At 37.6% G+C, this 20,945-nt stretch overlaps 1 protein-coding gene across 9 annotated transcripts in view; it reads right to left on the bottom strand.

Moving 5' to 3' along the window:
• Nucleotides 1-317: 317 nt before the first annotated feature.
• PNPLA8 (patatin like domain 8, phospholipase A2) overlaps nucleotides 318-20,945 on the bottom strand; it is a 42,462-nt gene continuing 21,834 nt past the window's right edge. For 4 of the 9 annotated variants that reach the window (XM_080392119.1, XM_080392122.1, XM_080392121.1 and 1 more), the window contains 2 exons: nucleotides 3,283-3,478; nucleotides 318-1,187 (listed from right to left, as the gene is read on the bottom strand). In XM_080392119.1, the coding sequence (XP_080248245.1) occupies nucleotides 913-1,187; nucleotides 3,283-3,478 (471 nt within the window). In that variant the 3' untranslated portion in view covers nucleotides 318-912. The other 5 variants (XR_013928910.1, XM_080392120.1, XM_080392126.1 and 2 more) reach the window with 5 other exon arrangements.

The following is a 20,945-nucleotide window of genomic DNA, read 5'->3' as shown; positions in this document are numbered from 1 at the left end:
ACTTTAAGGTAATTCCAAGAGAATGCATATATGAAAAGCAGGAGACATAAGGAAATGCATGATTTATTATTTCATGTATCAACTGCTTATTTTTTTCACTAGAGACATCTTAAGTTTGGCACCCAAAACCGAACCTTCTATAGTAAGCTTCTCACTCAATGTGAACTATTTCTAAGTTTTATTTCCTTTATCCTGTGTCCAGAATAGCTGCTCAAGTGAAGTTTTGGGGCTTAAGATTATTTTCAAATAATGAATGAACCAATCTGAAGTTATCTGCACACACACACCCCCCCAAAAAAAAAGGCAGCAGCAGGTCCTACAGTTACTTTTGATAATTTAATATGCCATTTATAGTCATTCAAACATCTCAATATCGTTATGTACAAAACCCAATAAAATAAAAAAAGAATTTAGATGTTATCTTTCAAATGTAAAAGTGCAATTAACACAGGCAAAGTTTTTGTAAGAACGTTACATTTCTGTTAAACACACTGCCTATGTAAGAGCCTAGCAGGTATATCGCCTACGCTAAAGTGAATAAGGATTTTATTTTTTGTTAATTTTGTGTAAGTCTGGTAGTTGATAAATAAAGTTTTACTGCCACCATAATTATGGTACATACATCCAAAAATGCATACCACAATTGTTTGCATAATTTTCAGTTTTACAAACAGACTTCTAACAAATTTAAGTAGACCGACAGTTAAGATCTGTGAAGTTAAAAAAAAAAATTAACACCATAAAACCTTGTATCAGTAAGTGTGCACAAAACAGCCATCTTGAATTGCTTTCTCCGAATTCTGATAGCTTTCCGAAGATGTTATTTACCCCCAATAAACATTCTTCCTTTAAAGTATTGAATGGATTTTCTGGAACAAGATTTACATTTATCACCTTTCATGCATTACGTATTCACAATTTGGAAAGAAATGGAAGGCCTTCATACATGTCAGCCTTTAATCTTATCCAGTCCTGAAGTCTCTGCAAAGTTGTTTTTTCTTGTATTAATATTTTTGCAGCTTTTCTCAGTTTATCTTCATTTCGTTCTAAATAACGAATTCCATCTGTCTGCAGCTGATTGAGTTTCTCTTTACGACTTTCATCCAGAGGTATGTCTTCATTCATAAGAGGGTTAAATCTGAAATAAGTATCTGGCGGTAACAGTGCATCCAGCATGGTGTGAACTTCTGTATTGGAAACAAATGAAGGCAACAGCTACATTTACATCAGACAGACAAGGAAGTCCTACAGTCTCTGAACAACAAGTGCTCTGGAGTGACACAGGAAGTGTAAATAAGTGCTGCTTTCCTGAGTAAATGTTCCACCATTGCCTTATCAAAAACCCTTTCTCATTAGGAAGATTGCAAATGACCTCATAGCTCTGTTTACTCTGGAAGAGCTTCACCTTTTGTTCTAAGACAACCTCACTGGTATGACAATTAAGAAGGCTTTGCAGCTATCCATGTTTTTAACTACATGTACATTCCATTCATTTAAAAGCGAGAGTGCATTCTGAAGAACAGGAATGTAATTTACATATTCCCCCATTCAGGATACCCATGATTTGCTACACTCGGTACTAACTGAAGCAGGTATTATGAAAACGACAGCTATATATTATCCTCTAATCTCAAAGACTGCAGTAAAAAATATGTAGGTTTAAAGCTTTATTTTGTTTGCAACTAATTCGTATTTTATACATTATGACAGATTTTGGGGTTGAATTTAACATTAATTTAAAATATTCAAGTTAAATTACAACAGATCCATTAGTTTATTGTTGTACTAGTTATGTAATGGATTTGCATGTTCCTCTCTTCCTTTTTTCCTCTTTCATAACCCATTTTCTCTCTCCTTTCAGATCTCTCTCTTTGTTGGCTCCCTTAAAATCCCATTTCCATTACTTCCTTCGTCTTTCATTCTCTTTTTACTTCCATCTTCTTTGCATTCTGACCACACTCCTCCGTTCTTTTAAACATCTACTGTCATACAAAAATTTTAAAGTGAAAAAAATATCATGGGTAAGACCACAGCAAAAAATTCTTGTTAACCTCAAATCTGCTCTCCTTGGTTCCTCCTCCTGTAAATTACTCAACTGTGTCTCTTCTTGTCTCACCACATCCAGTGTTTCTTGCCCTATTTAATACTGTCCGCTTTTTACTTTGTAATGCAACTTCGCATTTGCTCAAGTCTACTCCACCCACTTTCCATTCCCTCTCCTTTGGTCTCCACAATGAACTTTCCTTTCCTCCTTTCCCTCATCAAATTTCTTGCCTGAGTTTTTGGCTGTAATGAAATTTTTATTCCCTTGATAGAAAGTGGACAGCACATCTCTCCTTCCCACAATTCCCACTGCCTTTCCACAACCGTGCAAAAACCAAAGGCAGCCCAAAATCTAGCTTTTTCTTTACTAATGATGGTCAGTTGACAGAGATCATGCAGCAAGGGATCTAGACTGTAACAGTATTTCTTGTTCCTTAGCTTTTTACAGTACCAGTTTCCTTTGGGCTGGGGGGGGAAGCATCTGCAGATCAGTATTTCCTGTTTATAACAACAAAATAGATGTAAACTGCTAGTGACAGCGTTCCAATGCACTCCCATCCTAGGAACAGAGTTTATTTTGGAAAACACATGCTTGGCTCCTCCTGACAGCAATGGAAGTTGTGACAGATCCATTGGCAGATACAGTCAAGTCCATAGAAAAGTACATGTATAAAAGCACATATAGAAAAGAACAGAACTAAAATACTTCTGCAGCTGTTGAAAAGCAATCAGCGCTGTATATTAACTATTAGGCATTCCTGTTTATGGGAAAAAAACGAATATAAGAAAATATGATTCTTCTATTGAAATTAATTCCTGAGTATGCGTTTATCCTGAAGCACAGGTAAAACACGTATCACTTTGTATAAATCCTGTTGGATTGTCATTGTCATTCTGATAAATTTAAGGCTAGCTTTTTAACTTTTGTATACCTGTCATCAACCTCCTATTAACAGCTGAGAACTCAAACTAAAAGAGCTTAGCAGCAACACAGCAAAGATGAAGATTCACGGAGATAAGGCTAAGAAACCCATTCATATTATCATCTCCAGAAAACCTGTAATACTGGTACTAAAACATCGACTATATATAATGAGTTACAAAGAGACTGTTTGTTTCAAGGGGGCAGGTAGAGAGAAGGGGAAAGACAAAAGGTAGCAGATTGCTCTCTGAATTGGAACTGTTTTCCTGGGAAACATACAAACCAGTCACAATACAAACATATCTTAAGACACCAACCTTCTGTATCAGTTGCACTGCTGATAACATTTGTGAGTTTGGCTTTCAAACTGGTGTATGTGACATTGGTCTTTCCCTCGCTTTCGTATCGACCAGTGCCCAGCGATATTAGACATTGCAATGGAACATTTGGCCAGAGACACTTGCACTCATGAACTGCCAGTGCAGAAGGATTATTTAGAAGCAGACCTCCATCCTGTAAATTAAAAATAATTATGAATGTTAGTACTATACATAAAATATGGTCATAAAAGAAACTGCAACTATAAACTAAACTAATATTAGCACGAATGTACAAAATCAATTAAATCAAACAAACATTGATTTCCACCTTTTGTGCAACTGTTCTGTTTGTACTATGCAGCAGCTGCGCAGTTAGGCTTCCTGGGCTCATGGACACTGTCAAAGCAGCTCCTGGGTCTGTGGGTCAGTTCTGCTGTCGAGAGCATTGTATAGAAGAGGTAGACCGAAACAGCAGCGTTCACTAGAATATCTGAAGAGGTTATGACTTCATCTTGTGAAGACGTTTTAGGTAAGACAGATAACCCATACTGACAATTTCTTAATCAAAAAGCCTGCATCTCAAAATGTTTATTACTGGTATTACAAGGATATATTCTGTAACAAAATCCAGATCAATACCTACAGATTCTTAATAATAAGAACAACAACAACAATAATAATTAATAACAATAATATCACAAGACCTAAGTTTGGCCAACACTACTTTATAAGGACAGTCATTACATAGGATGCTATAGCCTTGGTCTCAGACCTGGAAAAAATCATTTAGGTTGGAAGGGACCTATAGAGCTCATCTTGTCCAATCCCCCTGCTCAAGCAGAGTCAGCCACCGCACACTGCCCAAGGCCACATCTGCTCAAGTTTTGAGTATCACCACAAAATGGAGGCTCCAAAACCTCTCCAAGCAACCTGTTTCAGCGTTTGACCAATCTCACAGTAAAAAATTTTCTTGTGATCAGATGGAATTTCATGTGTTTTCATTTGTGCCACGGTCTTTTGTCCCGCCAGCAGGCACTGCTGGGAACAGTACAGCTCCTCATCTTCATTCCCTCCCATCCTTTATTCATACACATTAGTAAGATTTCCCTAGAGCCTTCTCTAGGCTGAACAAGTCCCAGCTCTCCCAGTTTCTCCTCAAATGAGAGATGCTCCAGTCCCTTAATCATCTTTATGGCGCTGTGCTGGACTTGCTCCAGTATGCTCATGTGTCTCCTGTACTGGGGAACTGACCCCAGTAGTCCAGATGTGGCCTCAGCAGGGCAGAGAGGAAGGATCACCTCCCTTGACCTGCCGGCAACGCTGTTCTCAGTGCAGCCCAGGATGCTGTTGGCCGCCCTTGCCACAAGGGTGCATTGCTGGCTCATGTTCAGCTTGTCCACCAGGACCCCAAGGTCCTTCTCTGCCAAGCTGCTTTATAACCAGTCAGTCCCCAACGTGGGTTGCCGCATGGCGTTATTCCTCTCCAGATACAGGACTCTGCCCTTCCCCGTGTTGAACTTCATGAGATTTGTCCAGGCTGTTTAGGTCCCTCTGAGTGACAGCCCAACTGTCTTGCGTACCAGCCATTCTTCCCAGGTTTGTACCATCTGCAGACTTCCTGCAGGCACACTCTGTCCCATCATCCAGGTCATTAATGAAGATGTGAAATAGTCCTGGACCCAGTATTGACCCCTGGGGTACAGCTCTAGTGACTTGCTTCCAACTGGACTTTGTACACTGATCACAAACTTCTGGGCCTGGTCATTCAGCTAGTTTGTAATCCACCTGTCTACTTCCCTAACCCATGTTTTGTCAGCTTGTCTATGATGTTATGGGCGGTAAGTGTCAAAGGCTTTACTGAAGCTGAGGTAAACAACATCCACTGCTTTCTATTTGTCCACCAAGCTAGTCGCCTCGTTGCAGAATGCTGGTCAATCAGGAGTTCCCCTTTGTAAATCCATATTGACTACTCAGGATCACCTTGTCCTTCATGACTCTGGAAATACTTTCCAGGAGGATTTCCTCCATCAACTCCTAAGGGACTGGGATGAGATCAACTGCCCTGTAGTTCCCCAGAGCTTTCTTCTTGCCCTTCCTGAAGAAAGGAATGGTGTTTGCTCCCCCAGCCTCTCCCTATCACCATGATCATTTAAAGACAATCAAGAGCCATCTCGCAATGGCATCAGCCAGCTCCATCGCCACTCATGGGTGCAACCCATCAGGCCCTATGAATTTAGGACCAGTTTGTTTAACTGCTCCCTAACCTGGTTCTCTTCCACCTACTGTACATCCTGGTTGTACCAAACTTTCCCTCTAGGTTCAGGGGTCTGGGATTCCTGAAAGCTGTTTTTACTGGTAAGGACTGAGACAAAAGGCAGCATTAAACACCTTGGCCTTTTCTATGTCATTTGTCACCAGCTCCACCGCCTTATCCAGTAGTGGACCCATGTTTTTCCTGGCCATTTGCTGTTTATTTACTTTCATAATTCTTTGTTGTTGCCCTTCACATCCTTCTCCAAATTCAACTTCAGGCCAGCTTTTGCCTTCCTAACCCTGTCTCTGCAAGATTGGTCAGAAGATCTATACTCCTCCTGGGTCATCTGCCCTCCTGCTTCCACCTTTTGTACACTTCCTTTTTATGTCTGAGTTCAGTTAGGACCTCCTTCTTGCTTGTCCATCCGTACCATCTTTGCTTGATTTCCTACTAATTGGGACAGTCCCTTCTTGGAGGAAGTGACCACTGAGTATCAACCAGCTCTGCTGGACCCCACCTCCCTTCAAGGCCATAGCCCATAAGATTCTTCTAAGCAGAGCTCTGGAGAGGATAAAGTATGCTCTCCTGAAATCCAGGGCTGTAGTCCTGTTTTTTCCCCCAGCTCTTTTCTCTTACGATCTTGAACTCCATCATCTCATGGTTTATTTAACTTCATGTCCCTGATCAGTTACTTATGCTTCATAACCATCAGGTCCAGCAAAGCACCTTTCTTTACTGGCTCCTCCATCCACTGTGCCAGGAAGCTGTCATCAATGCATTTGAGAAATCTCCTAGGTTGCCTGAGCTCTTCGGTATTGTCCTTTCATCAGGTATCAGGATGATTCAGGTCCCCTATGAAGGTCAGGCTCTGGGAATGTGAGGCTTCCATAACTTGTCTGAAGATCAGAATTCAGCCCAAAACCAACAGGAACATAGATTACTCTTTTAAGTCTGGAAATGAGGAAAGACATCTTTTGCTAGCAACTTGTCAAAACCATAGATGATGAGGCTGGGATAAAATACTTTAGGACTAGTAAGCATCAGTAAGACTGACAGTAAGTCTAAGAAGCATTCAGACAACCAGCAAATCTCCAAAAGTTTGTTCAGCACCTCCTGGAAATAAAATGATCTTCACTCCACCTAAGAAACAAACATACTTTGGACTTCGAATTCAATAGGACTTTCTATATTGGGAATGCCTTAAAAACCAAGCAGTTATAAAGGCAAAATTTAAGATGAACAAATTATCAATACCACAGATTAAGACCTTTATAGTTATTCAAAATGTATACAAAGAAAATATGTAAAATACGAAAGAAACAGAATATTGACTGCAATAAGTATTATGCAAAAGCTCCCTGAATACTAAAGCTCCCTGAACTCCCTGTATCATATACCTGACCATCCCATTACAGGAACAATAAATAAAAGCAACTCTACTCAGGAATAGCTTAGAATAAAAAAGGTTTAGGACTTGACAAACATTTTACAGAAACTCCTTGTAACTACAGCTGTGCTAGATAAATAAGTAAAAACACGATTACTGAGCTGAGATTTTTGAGTTTTGGGGGTTTTTTTGGTTTGGTTTTTTTTTTTTTTTAAATTTAAATTAAGCTTTCATTTCAACCTACAAACAGCTCTTTGAACTCCTTCTGGACACTGTCCATTTTGCTCAAAACACTGCTAAAATGAATGGTCTCTTCAGGGCCTATTATCCTTTGCTTATGTTTAAATTAGCTTCTACAGAGAAAACTAAATACAAGGATGTTTTTGTTCTTGATATAATTCCCCATGAATCTTAATCTAAAATCTTAATAGTTATCTTTGTGATGCTTACTTTTTTCTTTAAATCCTAGACTAAAAACATGCTTACCAAATAATTTCCACTGATCTCGTCAATATGATTTCATTAAACGTAACTGCTTCACCACAAGAAAATTAGTGTTATTAAAAGGTAGGGGGTATGTACTTACTAGAATACTACAGTGTTTTTTTAATATGGAAAAATAAAAGATCAAAGGGAGGTAAAGTACACACACCTACACACCCCAAATGTGTATTGTGATGATATCTAACAGCTTTGTGCAAGGATTTCCATATTTAAACATTCTCCAATTTAGGTTTATTGAAATGACAGTAAATATCCATTCATAATAATGTTCAGTTTAGACACCTTTAACGTAACTTCTAGCATTTATACAGATACACGTAATTTTTGGAAAGTTAGAAGCAGGACTCAATAAGAGAGGCAACTGATTTTTTTTCTTCCCCTCCAAACAGATTGATAACAACCACATCCCAATCACTACTGTGCTTCAAACCAGCTTATTCTATTAAACAAGGATGTTCATCATATTGCTCTTTGCTTACAATGATCAACTACTCAAGCAGTAAATAACATTAGTTGAATCAGACTATTAAGAAGTCAATGAAGGAAATACTGCAATAATTTGTTTAAATCTGCCGCTTCAGAAACCTTAGAGCTAATTACATCAAAGGCTGAAATTCTTGTGGAAAAATATTTCACAAGTTTTAAAATTAGTTGCAATGACTTCCCATGCACTAATTCTATGAAAAAGGTAAAACAACAAAGGATTTTCCAGTTCTAAGATTAAAAAACAGAAACTAACCTTTCTGATTCTGAATTACTCCTGGATCCTCACAGAACTGGACAAAAAGTCCTTCCCAAGAAATATATTAAACTAGCAATACAGAAATATGCAAGCCACATCTAAATGTTTTAAAAAGTAATTGTAAGAAATCATGACATATCCTTCTTCATGCTTGTCCTTGAAACACTGAATACAATTCCAAGTGATTAACTCTGCAGTTTCGTACATTAGATATACCAAGATCTCAAGAAACTTCACTGATCCTTGCTCTGAGTTCCTCTGTATTTAGTCTGCCAATTTGTTTTGGAGAACTGCTTAATTTGGTATCTTTTGTGTGTGTGTGTGTGTTACCAATTAGAAGTCTTACTGTAAGCACTCAGCTTTTATAAGATGTTTATGAAAATACATTGACCAAAATGCAATATAACCTAAAAACTGAATGATTAGTAGCAGTATGGAATGTCTTGGTGACGAACAGAATAGCTTCCTTTTCTGTATTACTTTCTATGACCTTTGCCACTTTAAAGTTTCAAGCAGTTAAACACCTGGAAGTAAAGAAGGCCAATTTATCTGATCTATGGGTACAGAGGTGCCTGTTAGTCAAAACCCGAATTCTTGTTTGACTATTTTCAGAAGGAAGTAATTAATTTTCTAAGTCCATTCAATTTCAAATGTTCTGTTTTCTTTGTACAACCTCTTGTCTTTGATCCACCTATCTCTCAATCTTAACATTTAAATTTTTCAGGTAGTATGATGGTAGAATTAGGACCTTCCCAGCATGCTTCTGCAGGAGGGAGGATGACAAACCAAGAGTAGTAATCTAGACTCAAGCCATAGACTGAAAGACATTCATGGCTGGGGAACAAACAAAAGCAAACGTTAGTAAAATACTTCTTAGAAAGACAGGAAAGTGGATAGTTATGATATATTATGGGGGAAAATATACAAATCACTGAAAAGATTAGGAAAACTAGTTATAGTAGCAATAACCTGCACTGCATACTCTACGGAATGACTGTGGGGAAGTTTCATGTATCTGACTTTTTTTTCATGAATAAATCGTATTTACACAATAATGCATTTTAGAATGATTGTAAGTATAGCAATCAGCAAATGCCAACATTAGCAAGATGCGCAAAGTGCACAAACAGAACGCACTGTTCAAAATGTATGCCTATCATTGCATTCTTTATGCCCATTATCTATTTTATGGAATATATTTTCAGAAAAAAACTTGTAATTGAAAAGCATATATGGACCATTCTAGCGTAGCCCAAATCTGATCTCCTAAAGACTTCATATAAACAAAACACTGCAAACAAAAAAGCGCCTTTATATCACACGCAACAGAGTAAAAATCTTGTTGATATAAACTAGTATTTTAATTATACTACAACCTTCAGCTGCAATTTGAATTGTATAAAGCAATGCTGACTTTACGTGCAACCCTAAACCTTTCCAGTTCCTAGCAAATTTATCAGTTCCTTTTTGACAGACTGGAATGTCCTCAAATGTCCCTCCTTTCATCTGTATTATTAGATATATTGCTATAGTATAGTACTGTGTGTGGACACACAGAAAAAGAGACAATATGAACTATGTATTAGATAAACTACCAGATTATCAACATACACTTAGGCTAAAAGCAAAATCAGTAGGTCAAGTGAAGTGATTATCCCCTTTTATTCAGCACTCACAAGGTCAAACCGGGAACACTGTGCACAGCTTTGGACACCCAGTTAACAAGGCACTGAAAAACTGGAATACATACACTAAAAAAAAACAAGAGGAGGGTTTGGGGGCTGAAGCACGTAACGTATGAGAAGAGATGCAGCGAACTGAGTTTGCTTAACCTGGAAAAAGAAAGCCAAAGAGGAATCTAATCAGAGTTCTCCACTACCTAAAGGGGAAGAAGACACAGCCAAACCCTTTCAAAATGAGTGCAGAGTAAAAGCCAGAGAAGCTGTGGAATCTCCATCCTTGAGTATTTTCAAAACCCAACTGGGCAAGGCCTTGAGCAACCTGACCTAACTTTGAGGTTTATCCTGCTTTGAACAGGAGGCTGGATGAGTTGACCCCCTGTCCTCCTCCAATTTTCCTAAGGTTCTACTGCATTTAAAGAAATATTGTACAAATCAGAAATGCACATTATTTTAGCTGCAAACTGAAATTACATTTAAAAAACCTTCGTAAAAATTGGATTTTGTCCATTCAGTACAAGTCTTGTGGAAAATGCAGACATGCATTTTCCACATGCAATTAATGCCTTGGAATCTGTAACTGAAAGGGTAACTCAAAAGAACTCTTCAACTGACTAAAATGCTGACCAACATCCTCAAAAATGTACAATTGTCCTGAATTCTGACTCAGGACTCAGTGTTTGGCAAACAGCTAGCACAAATCCCTCATTCTCTCTGTTCTCCCATTCGTGTCTGACTTTTGTCTGGCTTTCCCTACATTTTACCATCCCTTCTCATGTAGCTAGTTCTCAATCCAATTGCAAACTCTCTTTTTCACTTCCCAAATATACATGAGTCACCCCTTCCCTTCTGCATCCTCCTGTGCTGCTGCAGTTAGTGCTCTGGCAGGTAGCAGACATTTCTTTATATGCTGAACTTTGCAAAACCACTCAAAACCACGCTTGAGCCAACTTATTTTGCTGGCAGTACAACAAACACAAAGTGCTATACTAGGAATGTTAACGCAAATAAGTGCTGAAAAAGAGCATATAACTTTCTGTCCTGGTTTTGGCTGGCGTAGAGTTAATTTTCTTCATAGTAGCTAGTAGGGGGCTATGGTTTAGATTTGTGCTGGAATCAGTGTTGGTAACACAGATGTTTTTGTTGTTGCTGAGCAGTGCTTAATCTAAATCAAGGCCTTTTCTGTTCCTCGTCCCACCCCACCCCCGAGCAGATTAGGAGTGCACAACAAGTTGGTAGGGGACACAGCCATGGCAGCTGACCCCCGCTGACCAAAGATCTCCCAAACCATATGATGTCATGCTCAGCATATAACACTGGGGAAAGAAGGAAGAGCGGAGGCGGGGGGGATGTTCGGCACCATGGCATTTGTCTTCTCAAGTAACCATTAATGCACGATGGAGCCCTGCTTTCCTGGAGATGGCTGAACACCTGCCTGCCCATGGGAAGCAGTGAAGGAATTTCTCATTTTGCTTTACTTATGCACACAGTTTTTCCTTTATCTATTAAGCTGTCTTTATGTCAACCCACATGTTCTCTCACTTTTACTCTTCTGATTCTCTCCCCCATCCCACGGGGGTGTGTGCGGGTGGTGGAGTGAGCGAGTGGCTGTGCAGGGCATAGTTGCTGGCTGGGGTTAAACCACAATATTTTCCTAATGTCATCACACAAGTAAACAGTAGGGGAGAAGGATTTTTTTTTTAATTTCTAATAAATATAATGGAAGTAATCAAATAAATTAATCTTAAAATGGACCTTAATACATATAAACCCAAGCTTGATAGGGATAACAAAACAGTGAACTCGGGGACTGGGACATTACTTTCAGTCTTTTGCCAAAGGCTTTCAATGTGGTAAACACTGTTTTGTTTAATACTTTAACAGCTAATTCCAAGGTGAACTCAATTCTTTTTTCATACAGACTTTTCCAAACCATTCCCCATGCAACTGTAACCATATTTTTAGGGCTCGCCTGTTGTTAGGCGTAAGTCTAAACGCGTAGCTAATATTTTCTGTAAGGTTTTTGATAACTGCAAAATAGTCAGGGAAAGCTTCCTCATGATTTGACTACCAGACCACGCATTATTTAAAGTAGGAAAAATTACACCTTTTGTAGGCACATGCTCCAATGAAAACCCTCTGGTGATGATACCTTGCTTGCCCAGTTCTAGGAACAAAGAAAGGCCTGGTTAAACATTATGAAACAGACTGGGAAAAATTGTACAATCAGAAGGAAAATACATCAGGAAGTTTCAAAGAAAGTGCTTCAGACAACTTGGGAGCCTGGTAGCACAGGACCTTCTGAAAATCTTGTCCCATTTAAATGATTATTTATGCATAAAGTCACTACTCATATTTAAGTCGTGTTCTGGTTTTGGCTGGGATAGAGTTAATCTTCTTCCTGGTAGCTGGTACAGTGCTGTGGTTTGGATTTAGTATAAGAATAATGCTGATAACACACTGTTTTAGTTGATGTTAAGTAATGCTTACCCTAAGTCAAGGACTGATTTCCCGTGCTCTGCCAGTGAGGAGGTGCACAAAAAGCCAGGAGGGGACATTGCCAGGACAGCTGACCCAAAATAACCAAAGGGATACTCCGTATCATACAACATCATGCTCAGTCGAGAAACTGCGGGGAGTTGACCAGGAGCTGCCAGTCGCTGCTCAGGGACTGGCTGGGCATCGGTCAGTGGGTGGTGAGCAGTTGTACTGTGCATCACGTGTTTTTCTCAGGTCTTACTCATCTCTTTTTGTTATCTCTCTTTTCACTACAATTCTTATTATCATCATAATTGCCTTTTACTTTATTTCAATTATTAAACCATTTTAATCTCAACCCATGGGCTTTACCTTTTTCCCCAATTCTCGTCCCCACCCCACTGGGTGGTCACCCGCAGGAAGCCAGCGAGTCGCTCTGTGGTGCTTAGTGGCCAGCTGGGGTCAAACCATGGTGAGTCAATACTTTGGAAACAGTTATTTAAAATTACGATATTAAAGCAAAAACACAGTTTGAACCATATTCTTCACACTGATAGGCTATCCTTGCATTTCCTAATTTTGTCAGACTTGAGTCGTGCCTGTTCTAACTGTTCTGTGTAACATCCTGTGTGCTGCACAGTTTCACTTAAAAGATGCTAAACTTTGTGAAGAAAATCTAGCACTGGATGAAGGATCTATAACTTAAGAAAGCCAAGGCTGATATTTGGAAGCTGAGTCTGTTGGCTCCATAGTAACTGCTTCACCTCACTGCCTATGCAGACATGCTTTGCATTTTAGTTCACTTTTACAGACTTGCTCTGTTTACTTCCGTTGTCTTTGTGAAAAAATGGAGACAGAATTAGTACAAAGCTATCAGAGGCTAGGACAAGACAGGCTAAGATTCTGAATGGGCTTTTGAAAAGTATTTTTTAAATTCTATGTTTAAAGTCAAAATAAATATAAGAAATATGCAGATTAAGGATAATGCTTATTGCTTCAAACAAGGAGTCTGAAGAGCTGCTACACTATATAACAAGGGTTACTTCTTAGAAAAATTAAAATAACTACTCAAAAACATTTACTCTAGTTTCCTAAGTTACTAGGCAAAACAGATAAGCCTTGCCTAATCATTCTGTAAAATCACCTCAATACATTTACGGAGGTAGCAGCAACTGTCCTTAGAGTAGAAGACCAGAATAAGAAACTAGCTAGCCCCCATAGTGCTCAGCAGAAATATACTCTCCTTAATACAAAAGTTACATGATTATCCTGTTCTGTTAAATATATACAAAAATGTTTGAAACAGACATTAATTATGGCTCTCCTCTTGTGAATAATCAGTCTGGTCACCATATTACTAGAGAATATAACCAATGAACAGGAGGGTCCCAGCAAGTAAAGGAAATCTTTCTGTCCCTGCACAAACTATTTTGACCCCATAAAATATATAATGTTTTATAAACATGAAACCATTTAATAGAAGTAAAATTGTTTCCTCTTTATCTTGGTGACAAGCAATGGATGGTGGTACCAATATTTCTAACAAATCTCTGCCTGAATGAACAATTTGTTTTAATAGTGGGTCTGATCCACTCTGCTGCATGAGAGATGAGTGAGAAAAGATTTTTACATAAATTAGATTATTTTCCATAAAGTATACAATAATCTACAGTTATCTCTTTATACAAATACTTCACACAATTTATTTAGAAAGATTCACCCTTGCTTCATAAGCATGCTAACAGGGATGCTATTGGGTCAACTACATACATTTGTAATGTATTCTGCATTATGCCAATTCCCAGAGGCCTCAACTGGTGACAGATATTAATGCAATCCTCCTATACACCAAATTTCTAACAATTTCAGAATGAACAGATTCCATTACTTAAGGAGAGGCAGCGATGCTCCTTCAGATTCCTGAAATAAGATCTTGTGCTCATTACCTTGTAAGGCTATCTGAAAATTACAGTTTCTATTCAGACACTAGAAAAACCCTAGAACTGTGACAACTGCCTGCTGAAGCATGCACTAAAAAAGGGATTCCCCTTGAACTGGCTAATGGAAAAATTATTTTGAAAAATGTTTGTACAGAAAATGAAAATTAAATGCATTTATATTTATATTACTGAATGATACTAATATCAAAGTTTCCATTACTGATGTCTTTGACAGTTTAAAAAAAAATAATCAGAAGGTGCATTAACTACATTTGAACTTCTAACACACCAGTTGGAAAAAGAGAACACTATACTGAGATCACATTACATAAAACCAAAAATCTAATAAAGTCTGAAGAGCTTCCTGTTCAGTACAACTGTTTTCCCATACAGTTTTTTCCCCTAACAATTACCAACACCATAACACACTGTTTGCATGCACACAAATGCTTCTGAGAGCTATCAGTATTACTGCTATTGTAAGTTAGACATTCAGCAATATATTTTACATTATTTTATCCTACATTAGCCACGCTTGCTCTTGACATTTCCTTAGAATGAATGGCCAGTGAGGACTGCTAGGTGATTATCTTGAATTAGTAACTCATCCCTGCAGGTCATTAATCCACAGAAAATGACCAGCTGCTCTGAAGACATTAATTCATGGATTTATGTCATACATGGAAAATGTACTCTTAGACTCTACTGATGAAGATTTGCTAATTTTTAGCAGACATTATAAAAGAAATAATTATTTGGCAATAAAATTTATTGTCATATATTTTATTAAAAGCATAAGCTGTGCAGCACTAATGAATTAAATGAATTCTGCAATGAGTAACAGGACATTGCCAAAACAGGACGTATTTTAACTGGCTCCCAAATGATGAATTGCCCGTCATATTACAAGCAAGAATCACAGTGTGTAACCTAAGAAAAAAAAAACCTGGCCTGTGGTTGAATCTAGACTGGCCCCAAACACAGGCCCAAACTCAGGTTCTTCATATGCTGTTTGTGAAACACAGGCAAGATTCAAGAGTACAGTTAAAAAAAACCACCCCAAAACAGAACCACCAATCAACAACCCCCCCCCCCTCAACAAACCAACCCATGGATCTGAAAAAAAAATGCTTCTAGATTCAGATGACACCAGGGTGCTCAAATCTAGAAGATTTGTCCTTTCTGACAAAATTTAAATTAGGAAGCAAGTAAAAAACCTTTATTTGCTATGACAGAGTGTATCAGACCAAGGAGAAAGCTCTGGTAGTTATATAAAAGAATCATAGTACTATAAAACCTCCGCAAGCGAGCAAGAAATCCCAGATCCAGAAATATCGCAATCCTTCTGAAAGCTGATGTTAGATTTTCAAAATTTCAAAATTATTTAAATTTCATTTCCCAAGCTAACAATGGAAATATTGAGACTCAATACATTTTTACATCAATAGCTTGATTAATGTTACTAATATTACTTCTTGATACTAGTTTTACTAGTTGGTCTATACTTTTAGCTGCCACTTATTAATAGAAAAATGGCAGGAAATTCAAAGTCCTTTGAGAAAAATGCAGAAGAGTATGAAGAGTAGTAATGATCCACAGGGAATCCAGGTATATAATCCTCGTATTACTGGATGTATCACTGATAAATGCTACTCAAAACCTGCTAGTCATTCATCTGTTTAAAACTGTACAATAATCAGAATGTTGTAAGCTAATTTTAATTTATAAAATTAAATTTATGACAGACTCCACATTTTTTCATATTCAAATTTCAAAATGAAATTGGATTTCCCATTAACCCCTTTTATTTTTAAAACTATGCAAGGCTACTTAAATTTCTTAATACAGTTTTATTCTTTGTTGACTCAAACATTAGATTTCATTTCATCACAACTGAAACAAAGCAGGTTTGTAACTAAAGGATTTGATCTTAAAATGGAAAAAAAAAGAAATAAAGTGGACTAATTATTGGAGATAATTGATGTGAAAGGTTCGGGATTTGGATATGAACTGCCTAGTATCCACAGTGGTGAGCGAGGGAAGGAGAAAGAACTGAAGGAAAAGTTCTGCATTTTCATGAGTCTTCTAGATTACGAACGACATGCCTAGATGACAACACACAAGATGTGTTTATCAAAGGCAGACAGAAATTGAAACAGAAATTTTCAGATGAAGCAAATCTGGTTTTATAAAGCACCTTACATACCAGACCACTGGAAGCAATGTAGGCTACACAGGAGAAGAAACTGGCTAACCAGATGGGACAACTGCCTGTATTTAATGGGGAACTCTTTGGCTGGGACCGTTTTCTATCAGAGCTACTCAACCACTGGTTTGGGGCTCATCCTCTTTATTACTACCTTCTCAGAAGCATGCAACTGCTAATGAAATCTGTTACTATCAAGTTAAGAGGCTTTGCAAATACAAAGGCCTTATTGTAAATACAGAGCAACTCTAAGGAAACCCAAAGGAGATGACACATAGCCAAGCAAAGTGCTCGTAAACACAAAGCTGTGCTCTTCAGAACTAAGTTGGAATCAGACCAACCATGAAAAAGATCCAAGTAGAGCGCTACCACAGTGATTTAAACCACCTATATATGAAGTAGCTTTTGGAAAGGCAACTGTAATTCTCAGCTGCACCTTCCTCTGAAAAATGAAATACATGACACAGTTAAGACATCATTTAGAATAGCGTTCCACAGCCTGATCAAATTAACTCTTCTGAATTTTGCTTCTCATTTAGAAATGCTGATTTTGAAACTGGTATATGATTCAACTTTGCACAATATCTCTTGGGTCACACCAAAACACGCTGAATAGTCCAGTTTCAAGAAAGATTACTCAAACTACAGCAGGTGCCATGAAGGACCATGAGGATGATCAAGAGAACAGAGTCTATTCTGCAAGATTGAGACAGACTGGCATATTTAGACTAATAAAAAAAAGGATATGAGTGCTTTCTATATACACATCAGAAGGGTAAATACTAGAAGAAGAAAACTTAAACTAGAGAACAGTACTGGCACAGGGAAAATTTGTATCCATTAGCTAGGAATGGATTGAAGAGTGAAAAGAGAAATTTTTTGGCCATGAAAAAATGAAATACCTTCTTGAAATAACCTTCTACACGGGTACCAACAGCAAAGACAGCTTTACATGTTTATGAACCACAGTCTATAATGTAGCTGATGACCATGAGAGGTGCCTGAATTTGGCCCAAGGGAAACTGTTTCATTCTATACTCCTTTATTTTTTTTCCCCCCTAAGGAAATGCCAGCTGAAATAATTCTAAATTCTGTACCCAAAAAATCTAAAATACATTTGTTACTAAGAACAGCAGTGTAAATATACCCCCCGTAAACTAAACATTGTGAGGTAAAGAATCTGTGAAGAGACTGCCAGCCAGTTTGGGATTTGCAAAATTAACACTATAGATTAATCCTTGCATTGAAAGAGGAGCTCAGTACAGGAAACAGGGCTTAGACATTGTGCCCAGTTCGACTAATGGCAATGCACTGGGTACTGGACTAAAAGACTTTGTGCACATTTTGGTGAAAATTATTTCTACCACAGTACTAAGGTACTACAGTACTAAGTACTAAGGTACTGAACAAGAGGGCTGTTTCTTGAACTACAATACAGAAGGCAAATTAGAGGCTGGACAGCAGCTGACAAAGCATGAAGTGATTGTTTGCATCAAGTGTCAAACCGGTATATATCATAAATAAGCTTTCATTTACAGAAGAGGTAAAAGTATATCCATTGTCCCACTACATTCTTAGGCTTTTATTTGCAAAGAATATCACAAGGCTATTTCATATGGAAATATGGCCCCATTCGAATCGGTAGTAGACAGACAGACAACCTGGGAAAATAAAAATTACAAACTATCAAGAACTGACAGTAGATTGTTCTTTTTAATCTAAGAAATGGTGGCTGGTAACATCGGAACTTGAGAGCAGCAACCTAGATTGTCTGTATGGAGATTACTGAATTGATTCAGTTCATGATTTTTCACTATACCAGCCTCCTCTGATTTTACAAGATTAGTTTTATAGCGAGTATTAGCTGGTAAACAGTGTCACTAAAAATATATGGACTCAGAAGTCTAAGCAAAAAAATAAATATCACAGATCTCTGGGGTATGAGATTTGGTTTTTTTGAAAAAAACCTGAAAATTACAAAGCAAAGAGAGAAAGAAACGCATGTATCCATGCAGTCAACACATTCCAGTAAATTCTCTCTTCCTTAAACAGTAGGCAACACCGCCTTGAAGGCTGTAGGAAAATGTGTATGGCAACAAGCAGACTGAGAAACAAAGAAATATTTGTTTCTATCATTGTGAGAACAAGATACACCTATTAAACCGCAGTCTGTATAAGCTCTAGTGTATACTGATCACCATGGCATATCCTAAGAATGAAAAGAACTTCAATGTGACCTATATTCTATGTCTTCTTAGAGCCTGGGAAGCACTCTTGAATCTAATTTTAAAAGCTACCATGTAAAACCAATTAGGGTAGGATCCACTAAGCGAATCACTTTTGAAGGACTCTCCTGTAACAAGCTGCAAAGATAAAACGGCTTTACAGATTTATTGCCTCATAAAAGGAAGGGAAAAATTTGAAAAATGTAAATAAACTGTATATTACCTTTTTAAATGAAGGTGAGGCTTGTAAATTTTGTTACATCATTTTATTTCAAGGTTGCACTTTCACCATTCATCCTGTTACACCTGCACTATTAAAACTCCACCAATAGATTAACTGCCAATGTAATTGCTTTGCTATCTGATCTTGCTCAAAGAAGAGAGGATTATTTGAACACTACTGTGAAGTCAACACCAGCATTTTCATAAATGGAACTGTAATGCAGACATGAAATCATGGGAAGCTATCAAGAAAAAGGTGATCAAGTCCTTTGTATTGAATTGACTATACTTTGAGAAAAAACAATGGCTCTGTTAAACTCACCACCACAGCCACCACCCACAGACAATCCCTGCTGCCCCTTTTAATTAATCCTGCGGGAAAAACTTAGGTTTTGCTGTAAAACCTAGTAAAAGTCTGCAAAATGGTTTTGTTAAATCTTAAATTGCTCTTTTAATTAATTGGTAATTTTCTCAGCATACTGTACTGTCTGCTGAAGCAACATTATTGAATATCCCAAACGCTTTTCACGCTACAGGGTGAGAAAAAAAAAAAAAAAAAAAAAGGAAAAAAAAAGAAGAGGCATATATGCAAGAAACACTACCCCACCACAGGAAGTGTATGTGTGTGTGGAGTCACTGGTTGTAACAAGACTGGGGAGAGGTTAAGAGCCCCCTGTGCTTCATAAATAGATTTTAAAATAAAAAAGCAGACGTGGCTATACAGCTTCTATATTGTAACATCATGACTTCTTCTCTCTTGACTCACACAGTTCCTGGAGAAGCATGTTACAGGGATTAAATCCTTTTGAATGTTAATGTGTTCCTCTTTTGAACCACAAAGAATATTAATCCTCCCCCCTTCCCCCCCATCTACTAACAGCTGCACTGTTTTTTCCTACTTAACAGAGTGGAACCAGATAGCATGGCACGATTGACCTGAATGTAAATATTGCTGTTTGGTTTTGAACTGCTTACTTTTTGCAGAAATCTAACAAGCCTGGCATCAGCTTATCTGCAGCACAAATGAGAATAAATGTTGAGGCACCTAGAAACTGTTTTCTAAACAATTACATCAGAAGAACTGTAAAAATAATTTATTACCTTATTTAAAAAATGAACACACTTTATAATCCCCTTGAACATTTACAGTGACTAGCACAGGAAATCAGACTGGAATGTTCCCAGAGAAGGGGCACGCACACAAATACACATGCATATGTAAATATATAGATTATGGAAAAGTGAGTGTTAAAGCAAACAGCTACAGTTCAGGCATGATTCCAGCATATACATCTAGAGTCATACATAAAATCTTTATGAATTATTCTGAACTCTATGCATAACTCTCATTCAAGTACTTTATATGGTTTGCAAAGGGACTCCAGTTTCAAAAAAAGCTAGATAATGTAATACAAGAATATGCAGGCTGACAAAAAAAAAATCCACTGAATTTCTATTATTAAAATAAGTATTTTCACACATTGAAGAGTCCTAAGTCAGATCAATTGCCAGAGTGCTTTTCATTCAGATTTCAATGTATACCTAACAGATAAGCTAATACAAAACCTGGTCTCTATATATAAACCTTTAGAGTCCCAAACTTCAAAGCCAGGAAAGAAATCTCATTATTTACACTATTTGGAATTTTCAGACATGCTACATTTTCACATTTTCACCATCTCTATTTTTTGAAATATTTAGAAATATCAACACTGCAAAAGCATATTATATATAAATTAGTAAGAAACTAGCATAGTTTATGTTGAGAAAAGAGATTATGCTGATTAATTAATAGAAGTTTCCAATCGGTTAAAAAAAATCCTTAAAAGACCATTCTTTCTGACACTGTACTACAATACTTAAGCCTTTGGCATAAATTATTATTTACAATTAATGTGTACTTGCTGATGTACTTTTCAAAAGTCATGGTACTATTCAGAATGTCCATCAGTGTTAAGTTTCATTTATTTCTGTAGTTCAAAACCAGCCCAACCTGTTGGACAGTGTACAGGCTTAAAGTGCT

Source organism: Falco punctatus, assembly GCF_963210335.1.
Source record: "Falco punctatus genome assembly, chromosome: 6".
Taxonomy (NCBI): Eukaryota; Metazoa; Chordata; class Aves; order Falconiformes; family Falconidae; genus Falco; species Falco punctatus.
Note: the sequence above shows the minus strand (reverse complement) of the source record. Positions and strands in the feature narration are given on the sequence as shown.